The sequence below is a fragment of the Sesamum indicum genome, linkage group LG2, assembly GCF_000512975.1.
Source record: "Sesamum indicum cultivar Zhongzhi No. 13 linkage group LG2, S_indicum_v1.0, whole genome shotgun sequence".
Lineage (NCBI taxonomy): Eukaryota > Viridiplantae > Streptophyta > Magnoliopsida > Lamiales > Pedaliaceae > Sesamum > Sesamum indicum.
This window is the reverse complement of record NC_026146.1, coordinates 5,931,426-5,943,769: the sequence shown is the minus strand read 5'-3', so window position 1 is coordinate 5,943,769 and position 12,344 is coordinate 5,931,426. Positions and strand designations below refer to the sequence as shown.

Here is a 12,344-nt window from a genome sequence, read left to right as displayed (position 1 = left end):
TCGGTTTTCTTCTCGGATAGGCTCTCTACAAACTCAGTGATCTTTTTTATCATAGAGTTTAACAGTAATGATCCATTTAATTTATTCTAAAATATTTTAAATGGATACTGGACTTTATCAGCTCAGTGAGACAGGCTCAAAATCCCCAAGCTCTTTTAATAGATATTTCATTTCTAAGGGATGATACTAGGACAATTTGTTAAAGGCTACCATGTCAGGTCTCTGCAACTCAATAAAATAAATACTTGATAAGACCCTTTTCCAACTATTTCGAGAGCTAACTTTAGCTCCAAAATATCTCTCGTTTTAAGTGGGGCTTGTTTTGTCATGCATCATATACTGCCCCTGTAATCCATTTTGGAAGTTTCGAGATCTCCGAAAATCTTGATGACAAAGTATGAATAGAAGCAAGTGTTCCAAAAACATACCATTCTCGGACCTCTTCTGATTTCGACCATTTGAGCATCCAAATCCAGTTTATATTTTTCGAATGAGTTTACCACAATCTTGCTTGGGTTGACTCCTAAGTGGGAAACCAATTTTTGCCACATTCTTTGACATACCTGTCATGTAGAAATATAAGATACAGAATCATCTGGGTTAGCCGAAAGGTGCTTGTCATTGAGCTAAAGTTAATCTCTCATTCTTTAACACCAGAGGTGTGAGCTTGTACTTCCTATAGTTCAATTGTTGCCTCTTCACCTAACTCTGGCGACGACCTCTTGCAAGCAGTACTTGAATCTTCTTCTACAGGTTTAGATTCCTATTTTTTAATTACAGGATTGGAGCATAGCTCTCGTAATTCTTGGGTCATCATTAAAGGCGATGCCTATCAAATTGGTTCCATAAAGTCATGCCATAATGAGCTTAAGGCTAGTTTGGTACTCTTGATGGTGATCTGGACAATGTCAACATCAAGTTGTTGGACTTCATCAGCTTTTTGGGCTTTCGTCGTCAACTGTCTAAACTTTTTATCCAATTCCTCAAGGTTTTCCCTAAGATGCCTAAGTCTTAAAATGATGGAGTTTGCTTAGATGCCTCTGTCTCTAGTAAAAAAATCTGTTAGGACATTTTCATGAGATTTGATTATAACAATATCATATCAATAATATTGACATTGAGCATGCCATATAATCATACGAGTTTTCTCAAATTTTTGTTCAAGTATAATTTTAAGGAAAGCTTTAACATTTGTATTATTAACTTTGAAAGTAAATTATTTGGATAGTAAGAACAAAGGCCATTTTTTTAACGTTCCAGACTGCAAAGAACTACTTCTCATTAATATGCCAAACTTTACCTTGCTACTCATTGAACAACCCTCGTGTCTATCTACAAGGTTTTTCACTAGGTTTGAAGTTGCTTCTTATATTTAAGAATATCAGGAAAATTGTGAATTTTCTCTACAATGTGTTCCTGCAACTGAAAGTCCAAAAATACTCAAGATGTTTAATACGACCATGTATATTTTTAGGTGCAATCAAAATGTTGTTTATAGACAAACATAAACTCAAACAAGTCCTCAAAAAGATTATTCATATTCCATTGGAATATCTAGGGTGCGTTAGCAAGTCCAACAGGAAGTATATTCCAGATATATTGTCCTAGTGTTGTGGAAAATGCAGTGTATTTTTTTGAATCATTTTCCATCTTATTCTAATAAAATCCAAATTTACAATCAAGTTCGGAAAACACTTTTTCACCTTTAATGCAACTAATCATGTGTTCTCTATTTGGGATGTCATAACCATAATATTTTAATACCTTATTAATACTTTGATAGTTAATTATCAATTTGGGTTTACCTTTTTTTTATTTCACTATAGTTTCTTACCAGAAAACCAGGGATAATGTAAGTCGAGAAGCTAGGGTTAATGAGTTTAAGATTGATATGCACCTTCATGATATCCTGCGTATCCTTCTTCATATAACATACTCGTTTTTGCATTCCTTTTTTATTCTTAGAGTAGCTTAGATCTTGTTTTGCAAAATAATCCAGCTTATATTGCTCATATGACTTACATATGATATCTATATAGAAAATGCACTAGTCATTCAATTTTTATGGTAACAACATCTAGACCGAATTTCATACTGTATTTACCAACAGCAGGAGGCTGCAAATGATATAAATCATCACACGAAAAATAATTTTCTTTCTCATTGATGTCAAATACAACTTGAATTTATTTTCAGCCCTCAAGGCATCCAAGTTTTACATTATCAATCCTAATTGCCTGAGGACTTAAAGTTTCTAACAACTCATTTTCTTTCCCTTTGTAACCTATTATCCTATATTCTAAAAGGACAACCTACTACTAAACTCAATTTTAAAGCTAAGTGTTCGATCTAAATATGATGCTTTATTACGATATCAGCACCTGTACTCTAGGTATCCTAATTGGATCTAGTGCCATCACCTTAGCAAATTTTTTGAAAATTTTAGGATTCTCAATATACTCTCTTCTAAGAAACAAATCATAATGATGTGCAATAGAAGGGGCATAAGTTATTATAGATGCACTAAAATATGGTCCTTTTCCTTATTTCATGAGATCTTTTCTCTTAAAATCCCGATGAAGGGTCAAGACACAACTGGAATCTTGATCAGCTAGGTTGTATGTAATTCTAGGGTGAATATCAAACATTAATTTTCCTGCATAGAAATTTCCTAACATTGTTCCAAGACATTCTTAAGTTATTGATTCTTGACAATATTGATCTATTTTTTAACTATTCATTTAATGAAGAATATCCTTTCCAAATATCATTTTGTATCCTGATTTGGAGTGGTTGAACAATAATGTCAATTAAATCCATAACAAAAGTTTCTCAAGTTATTTTGCCATTGGCTTCAAACCAATCAATAAACAGAGATAATTCTTCAACTTTGATAATATAGAAAGATACCCTCCCTAAGTAACAACCATCAATCACCCGACCTCAATTGAAACATTTCAAAATTACTAAATAAAGGAAAGGAAAAAGGCAATAAGATCCAGAGAGAAATTGTGCTTGTGGAAAGCCAAATGACCTGAGTATGCACCCCTATGTTATAAGTACAATGACTGCCAATACAGTTCATCCTACAAATCATGTGCTACACTTGACTTGCAGTCTCCATATGTATACATATGTTTTGATCACTAACCTAACTTTTGAGAGTTAGGAGGGCTTCTGTTGGGAAAAGACAACACTCATAATTAGGACTTCAATAATTTTGATGGAGAGTTTTTCTACATCATGTTCGCAACAACAGATAAATTTACCCTGATACAACAGAAGCTAATGGGAATAGGAGTAGCAATATGTTTCAGTACTGCTACGAGTAATCCACCACCAGTAGGCAAGTAGAGCAGCCTCCTTTGAAGCTCCGGACATTGCACTTCCTGTGGAACAGGCAGTTTTTATTATGCTGATGCCTCCACCTAATGAAAGGCAACCCAAATGAGGGAAGACCCAAATCCTCCTTAGACATCAAGGAGGTGCAGAAGCTCGCCAACAAAATGTTGCAGCAATTTTAGTTTGAACTGACTAACAGTAGACGTCTTTTCCTCCAAGCATAGTTATAAATGGATGCGCTATGCGCATGGCGCAAAAGGCAAGGGCCAACGCCATTTTTCCAGCAATGCCTGGCTGGGCTCTTATTTAGGGAAGAAAACTCAAAACTGAAGGAGACAACCCTAATCTGTGCCAGTTTCTCTGTCCAGCAGTAGCATTTTCCTTGCACCTTTTGAGGTTATACTTCTGTTGTTCCGTTCAAAGTTGGAACGGTTTGTTGGTTTTTGGGTTGTTCCTAAATAGGAAAATATTATTTTTTTTGTTTTAAAAGACAATTTATTTGTGTGGGAACATTATTTTGCAAATTGTCCACAAAATCAGCTCCAAAAACCTTTTCAATTTGTAGCGGATTTTGGAACGATTTTTGAAACACATTACTTCTTAAGTAAACTCATAATTTGGAATGACTTTTGGCATAATTAATTAAGTGTGTACTAAAATCATTTCAAATTGTACCTCATTTTGGGATACATTTTCTAACTGTCATCTTTTGAATATCCATTATCACACATATAGAAACAATTATTGCAAGATCGTCCCTAATTTTAATAATGTGTCCCAAACAGAGTTCCAAATATTAACCGTTACTATTTTGGAATGGTCTTTGAAACAAGTTTTATAACTGTTAGTTTGGAACACACGTTGGAATGGTTTAGCCGTTCTAAAATTATAACAAAAAAAATATGGATCATGACGTTATCTATCAATATCCATTCCTTATTGTTCCAAAGCCTGTTCCAATATGGGGTTTTGGAACAATTTTCTTACCCGTGCCAAACCCACGTTTTTTGTAGTGTATTTTGAATTTTTTAAATATTTAACGAGGACGAAGATGAAAAGTTGTTAGTAACACATAATTGCTATAAATTATTTGAATTATTTTGTTATGAACAATTTCATTTATACTTAAGAATTTATTTTTTCGAGTTGAATATTTAAATTAGGCAATGAACATTTTTATTTGGAATTGATATCTTAAATTTTCTATTGTGTGTATATATATATATAAATAAATAAAAAATAAAATTGGTCAAGTGGGAGTACGGGTTTCTTTTTTTTTTTTAACATTTTATTTTTTATAATATATCTTTAAAATTAATAAATCTAAACCCTTAATTTTTTTTTTATAGATTTCAGATCTAATAGTTAAGATTAATTGGTTAGATGTGATGGCTCTCATCTAGTCAATAAGGGATCCAACGGTCGTTAAAAAAAGAACACTATGTAATATATAAGGCATAACTATTATTTTATTAAAAAAAAAATACCGTTAGTTATATTTAACGGAGAGGGGTGATTGAGCTAAATATATAAAACATAGGGGGGTGTTTTGCCTATTTTCATATCAGATGACTATTGTTTGCTGAGGTTTTAAAGGGGGGTTTTATGCAATTTGACCTAATTATTTTCAGTTTGAGAGGAGTCATTGTAATTTTGCAAACAACAAGGGAATATTTATAATTATTTCAAATCTCAAGGGATGAATAATTTACCCTTCTGTATATGGTGTGAGGTTAACATAATTATTTCATCTATTTCTTGAAATGTCTTGTTCAAGTAACTCATCTAATGCTTCAAGAAATATATGCAATAATGGTGTTCACCTCATCCCATATACAACAAGTAAAAAAGGATCTCCATTACAATTACGCTCTTTTAACTTTATATATATTTCATTTACCCCATAAAATTATAAAAAAAATACATGATAATGTTAAATGAGGGGTAAGAAATTGAAATTTTATGTTTTGTATTTGTTAACGTCTGCATTTCCTTTCAAAGTTTAAAACAGGGCGGTTTGTTTGTAAAAGGAAAATTTTCAAAGGAATGTATGAGTAATATTCATTTTTAAAGAGGGTTTGATTATAATTAACCCTATAATAATATTTTTCATGATTCCTTTACACGTATTAGTGACTGTTCTTTAATTAAAGTTCAAAAACTTAAATAAAAGGTCGAGTTTGCGTTGACAATTATGTGCATCTTGCATATGTACTTGGATTATAGTGCAATTGCTTTCTTCTGGACATTTGCCGAGTTAATGAAAAATTTTTGATAACAAGTTGATGAATCATGTACTGGGATTTCTTAACAATCTGATGACAAAGATGTCAACAAAGAATAGCAGAAAACTATGATCATCAATCAGAAAGTTTTTGTTGCACATAGAAATGTTAAAAAAGAATGGCTTAATTTATTGAAGATTGTTCGATGACTAAAGTTGAGGGGCTACAAAGATACTGCTTCAGAAGGCTGATTTCATGAGCTACATCCAGCATAGGTGGCCGGGCAGATGGATTGTACTGAGTGCAGATTAGGCCGAGCTCTATCAGTTCTAAGATAACGTCGGCCCATATCTTCCTGTCGTAAGGAACCAGGGCACTTGGTGCATACCTCACCACGGCTGCTTCAACAATTGTCTCAAGCTTGTTGGGATATCGACTCTTAACACATTCGTGCAAGCTTGAGCCTTCTTGGAAAAGCACGTCTGTGGGGCGTTTACCCATTACCATCTCTAATAACAGAACCCCAAAGCTGTAAACATCGCCTTGCGTTGAAGCATGCTTTCCCATTCCATATTCTGCCACCGGTAAGAAAGAAAAAGAAAAGAAGCCAAGAATCAGGGCATTGCAAGAAACAGATTCTCAGAGACGGAAAATTAGAGATGCATGGTTGAAAATGGATATAAAGCCGAGAAAGAATTATGTCGTAAATTTAATAAACTCTTGAACTGATGCATAATTTGGCTGATGAAGTGAAGCCTACTACTGATCAGGTACTTGGAATTTATTTTCTACTGTTGATGCTTATTGTAAAAAACTGAAATGATTTAGCTGTGCAGAATTTCCAGAACTGATGGCAATTTGTCATTTAAATTTCAGACAAGATATAAGAAAATTGTCATTCATTCTACTTACCAGGAGCAATGTACCCAACTGAGCCACATAGCAAACCATCTGTTGAGTCATAGGATGCTGAATCATCGACAAAACCACTCTCATCGGCACCTTTTACCAATCTGGCAATACCAAAATCAGTTACCAAAGCAGTCATATCATCATCTAGAAGAATATTGCTTGGTTTGAGATCACAATGCACGACTTTGACAGGAGCATAGTGATGCAGATAGGCCATTCCTTCTGCCACGTCGCTGCAAATTCTCACCAGCTGAACGAGATCCAGGCCGTGTTTCAATCCATGTCTCGGATAAAGATGGTCCTCAAGGCTTCCATTTGGCATCAGTGGAAGAACAAGGGCCTTAAAATCTGGCCTGCTGCATGTTGTTATGATCCTGATCAAATTCCTGTGCCTGGTTCTTTTCAATACTTGGCACTCCCTCTTAAAGCTCCCCAAAATTTCTCCAGCTGCCTTAGAATGCAGAACTTTTACAGCTATCCTCGTGTTATCTCGAAGAGTTCCTTTGTAAACATGGCCAAATCTGCCTGACCCAATTAGGCTCGAGTCACTGAATCCTTCAGTAGCTTCAATAAGCTGTCGACGAGAGATTCTTGGGTATTTTATCTCTTCCCTTGCTTCTAGCTCATCTTTAATTATGGCCTTACCTTTTGAGAGGGGCAAGTGCCTTTTGAACTTTGATCTTAGTACTAGAGGATATCCAACTATACAGAAAATGGGAGTGATGAGTAATGAAAGTAGAATTGCCATCAAGAAATGGCGAGCCCGTTTTCTGTGGCAATCTCTGAGACCCTTAATGGAACCACAAAGTCCATCGTTTCCCAGGAAAGAATTGACTGTTAGAGATGAAAATGATCCTTTGGCACTTATATTTCCATAGAAGTTGTTGTAGGAAAAGTTGAGCAGAGTCAGAGTTGATGATGCCTGAAGAGATTGTGGGATCTCCCCACTTAACTGATTAAAGGAAACATCAAGTTCTTTGAGGTAAGGCAAGCTTCCTATTGATGCTGGAAAAGGTCCTTCCAAAACATTGTGTGATAAATTCAGGTACTCAAGAGCGATACAGCTTCCAAGTTGTGAAGGCAATGAACTCGCCAGGTTGTTTGATGATAGATCAATAGCCAGCACCATATCCATTTTACTCAGCTCCAGTGGGATCTGCCCATGAAGATAATTGCTCGACAAGTTCAAGTACAGCTTCAAACTACTCAAACCAGCAACTTCACTTGGAATTGTACCTGAAATCCTATTGTGAGAAAGGTCAAGAATTTCCAAGTTTATGCATTTTCCAAGGCTTGGTGGAATGGTTCCCGAGAGCCGGTTCTCGTAGAGCAGAAGTCTTCTGAGCTGCAGGAGGTTAGCAAAGCTATCCGGGATTGTACCAGAGAGCTTGTTTCTCGACAAATCTAGAAGGCCTAAATGGGGCATATTACCAAAAGCTGATGGAATGTGACCGGAGAGTGAATTATTCGATAAATAAAGCCTCTCTAGTCGTCCCATTCGGCATAGTTCAGAAGGTATTGAGCCATTCAAGAGATTGCTAGACAAGTTCAAGAGTGTAAGATTGACAAGATTTGCTATTTGTGGGGGTATTGAACCATAAATAAGATTCGTATCAAGATTAATCTCTACAAGAGTGGAGAGATCACCAATAATAGAAGGCAACTCTCCTCCAAGGAAATTGCCAGCCAACTCAATTTCTTCCAAGTTAGAGGAATTAACTAAAGATGCAAAAAAAGGTGTAAGGTCAGTGTTACCATTATGACTTGTGAAGTGGTTGTAGGATAAGTACACGAACTTCAAATGTGGCATTTTACTCAAAATCTTGGCAGGTAACTCACCGGTTAGTAGATTCGACTCTAAGTCAAGCCACTCCAATTTTGAAGAGTTAGAAAGAGCTAAAGGAATTTCACCCACCAAACGGTTCGACCAAAGAAGGAGATACTTAAGCTCTCTAAGCTCACATTGACTCTCCAAAGGGATTTTACCACTAAATGAGTTGTTGGATAGGTCTACATACTGTAAAGATGACGAGTCATTGCAGAAAAGTGATACAGGAATTTCACCGCTCAGCTTGTTGCTTCCGAGATCAAGATAAACTAAGCGCTGAAGAAATCCCACCTCAGCTGGAATCTCCCCTGCAAGAAGATTGGATGATAAGCTGAGCTCTTTGAGCTGGTAAAGAGAACCAATCTCAGCCGGAATCCGGCCTTCCAAGAAGTTGCCAGACAAATCAAGAATTTCTAGCTGCGAAAGGTCGAAAAAAGCTGGTGAAATAGAGCCCTGGAGGGACTTGTGACTTAAATTAATCTCCACAACTCTATTTCTATTCTTGCCACAACCTACACCTTCCCATTTGCAGATAGGAACATCAGAAGAGTTCCAGGTTGCTAGAGCATTTCCAGGGTCACTAGTGATACCAGACATGAACGAAAGGAGCGAAACCCGATCGTTAAAGAGTCGAGCATCGTTTTCAGAATGTGCCACATAGAAAACTGTGATCAAGGAAAGCAAATCAAACTTGGAAAACTTGCAGTATCCCATTAGTTCGTTCTTGTCAGATTTTGATCTTTTTCAGGTAAGGAAAATTATAGGATTAAAACGAGACTAATGAAACTGAAGAAACAGGGCGGGATATAGATGAGAATGTCGCAAGTGGATGCACCACACTGTTGTATATAAGGGGTGTCAAATTCTAAGAGGCAAATGCTGGAAACTTTTCTTTTTAATAAAAATTGTGTTATGCCTAACTGCCGTTGAAGGATAAAACAATACGTTTGGCGCCTTAGATTGTTGACAATCAACGTTTAACACGTGGGAACTCATCGTATGGACGCGTAAGAATCGATCGTTAGATTAGCCGTCTGAACATTTGGTGGTTTACATGTCATTAGGCCTAACTATTTGTATTTTTGTGTTTCTTGAATGAACTAATTAGTGTACATATATAGTGGGAGATGAGTTGTTAGAATAAGATAATCCAGGATATAAGCACGCTTAGGGGTTTTTTGAGGAGATTTATGATCTTGTTCTGGTATATATGTCGGTTCGAGTTATATGCTTGTTGAAGTCATCACTTGAAATGACTCTTGCAAAAAGGGATCAGCCGTCGAATTTTTACTGCAAATTGGGATGTCAAATTCAAGGTATACATGTCCCTGTGGGGACAGCACAACGTTTGGGTGCAAGATTATTACAGGAGCTTTTGTGTTTGAATTTTGGTATATTTGAGTTATATTCATGAGTTTAAAAAAAATATATCAAGGTATACATTCTTATTATGGGATGATTACAATTTTCATCCTCGTACTTAACCATTTATTTAATTTGGATTCCCAAAATATTTCATGCTTAATTGTAGTCCTTAATTTTCATAACTTTTAACAAAGTTAGTCTACGGTTAGTGATGTGGTTTAAAATTATGTCCCACAAGTTAGAGTATGTTTGGTTGGGGCAAAAAGTGGTAGTATAAGATAAGTAAAATTAAAAAAGAATGTATAAGAAATAGTTTACTATTTGGTTAGAGGGAAGAGATGGAGAGAAATAAAACTCGCTATATATGAAACCCCTCCGAAATTCAATTTTATTTCCGTCCAATTTAAGTAAAGACCAAAAAGACAAAAAAGTATATATTTTATTTATTTATATATATAAAATTGTACATAATCGCAAGAGAAAATATACCAAAATCATTGAAAAATCACTGGATTGAAGTCAATAATGAATATTTTATTAATAAAAATATTCTTGTTCTTATTTGATAAATATTTTTTACTAATAATATTTTTAAATATTTTTTATACACTAAAATTATATTAGTATAATATTAATTTATGTATTTTCTAATACAAAATGAAGAAATGGGTATTCAGTAAAATTATAAAAGATAGTTTTTTCTTCTCAACCTGTTTTCCTCGTACCAAATAAATGGAAGTATTTGAAATTTACTTCCCTTCTAATCATACCAAAAATAAAGAAAAATTATTATTTTTTCCGTTCCTCTCCCCTTTCACTTCCTTTTCCTCACTTAAACCGAATGAACCCCTAATTTTTCTGTGATTTTAGTCCCACTGCTTTTGAATTCCACCATATTGCATATCATAACTTCAAGAATTTGTAATTTTATTCTTAAATCTTAGTATCTTCTCATAATAAAAACAAATAAGATTCACGCTTTATATAGATTGAAATATAATGTGAGAAAAGTAACCAATCATACAAAAAATTCAAGAACTCCTATGTGGCTATTTTGAGATCTTAATCCGCTAACAAGATTTTATAAAATTAAATTCAGATCAAGGGATTAAAATGCAAGAGACAATTAGGGAAACTATACAGAGAATTTCAATGAAGCTCTTGAAGCACATGGTCAAGATTGACAATACAGCCTCAAGCATTGGCAAATACGGCAATCTCTTGCATCTATCAGTTTAAATAGAGGCCTATATAAACCCTCTTGTTTGTGACTGAGAAGGAACTCTTTGTTCAGAATAGAAATCTTGTAAGTAGTGTTTACCATTGAAATTGACTTGAATCTTTATATTTGGTGTGGGATATTTCATATATGTCTCAAGAGACCTTCATAATACAAGATTGGGACCTACAAGAGGTCAGAATTAGCAAAACTCATGTAGGGATTCACAATCGATGAGAAGAACTTGAAGAGTACAGAACTTGAAGAGTACAGATTGTGTATATGAAAGGTATTTGAAGGTCAACAGAGACTTCTAAGCACGGAATACAGAATGTCAGAAAAGTACTGTCAATATCGCGCACTCTTCTGTCTGTATAGTTTTGGTTTCCTGGACCACTTCCTGTCCTTATCAGTTGATATATACAACCCATTGCTATCCAACGGATCAAAATTTAATCCAAAGGTCCATGAAATCGTAGAATCTATCAATACATATAAATACGACTCTCCAGCTCCAAAAGTAGGTTCGGTCACTCTACTTCTCTCATATTCACTAAATATTATTTGGGATTTCTACTGAATTGATCGTTGGAGAGACATCGTCGGGATCCCCTCCGGCTTGACTTTGACGTGTTTTTATCTTTCAGACTCTCACTGATTCCTCAGAGCATAGCTGGACTTTTGCTTTAGAGACCTTCGGAGTCCTTTTGCTTATTAGCAAATACGCCTCATATTTTCAGGATACAACAACATTCATATACCATATTGCAATGCCACCTATAATGAGATGAATATGATTAAACCTAATTTAAATAAATAAAAAATAAAAAAATCCTAGCGAGTCTTGATTAAATCATTTAGAATTTTTTATGATAAGTTCCATTGAAAAATATTCTTAATAATAATAAAAAAATTGCTACAAAACGAACTCATTCTGGTTTTCTAGGCTCCTTGATTTACATAGGGTTCACGAACAAGTGTATAATCCTAAATTATACATCTTCAAATGTGGTCGAAAAGCATCTTTATAGAGAAAATTGTAATTTTCACCCTAAGCTATAGGGTGATATGCAATATAGATTCTATACTTTTGAAAGTAATCATTTTTAGTTCAATATTTTAATTTTTTTGTGCAAACTTAATCTTACTACTATGATTTTGATAAACGTACTTAGCATGTGGCCGTTAATTTACCGATTGAGAGGGCCTAATACACTAAGGCGCTAGTACACAACCATTACCATCCGCTACTACCCCAGCCTAAGTAATTTAGGAATATGTTGATGAAAAAGAGTTGGAGATGAAAGGAAATGAAAAAGGAAAATTATGTTTTTAGCTCAAAAAATTGCCTTTACTATTGTTCCCCCCTAGAATCATTGCTATGGGTTTCCTAGTATTTTAACCGTTAAACTAACGGCCACCTGTTTTTTATCAATTTTTAAGCGGTGGAACT

General features: G+C 34.8%; 1 protein-coding gene across 1 annotated transcript; it reads right to left on the bottom strand.

Moving 5' to 3' along the window:
- LOC105155409 (putative leucine-rich repeat receptor-like serine/threonine-protein kinase At2g24130) lies at nt 5,622-9,154 on the bottom strand. Its single transcript, XM_011071284.2, has 2 exons — nt 6,480-9,154; nt 5,622-6,142 (listed from the first exon to the last, which is right to left on the bottom strand). The coding sequence occupies exons 1-2, from the start codon at nt 9,019-9,021 to the stop codon at nt 5,751-5,753; spliced, it is 2,934 nt and encodes a 977-aa protein (XP_011069586.1). The 5' UTR covers nt 9,022-9,154; the 3' UTR covers nt 5,622-5,750.

Coding starts and splice junctions, on each gene's coding strand:
- LOC105155409 (XM_011071284.2), bottom strand. CDS start 9,021: ATGGGATACTGCAAGTTTTCCAAGTTTGATTTGCTTTCCTTGATCACA. Junction 6,143..6,479: donor AGTTGGGTACATTGCTCCTG/GTAAGTAGAATG, acceptor TACCGGTGGCAG/AATATGGAATGGGAAAGCAT.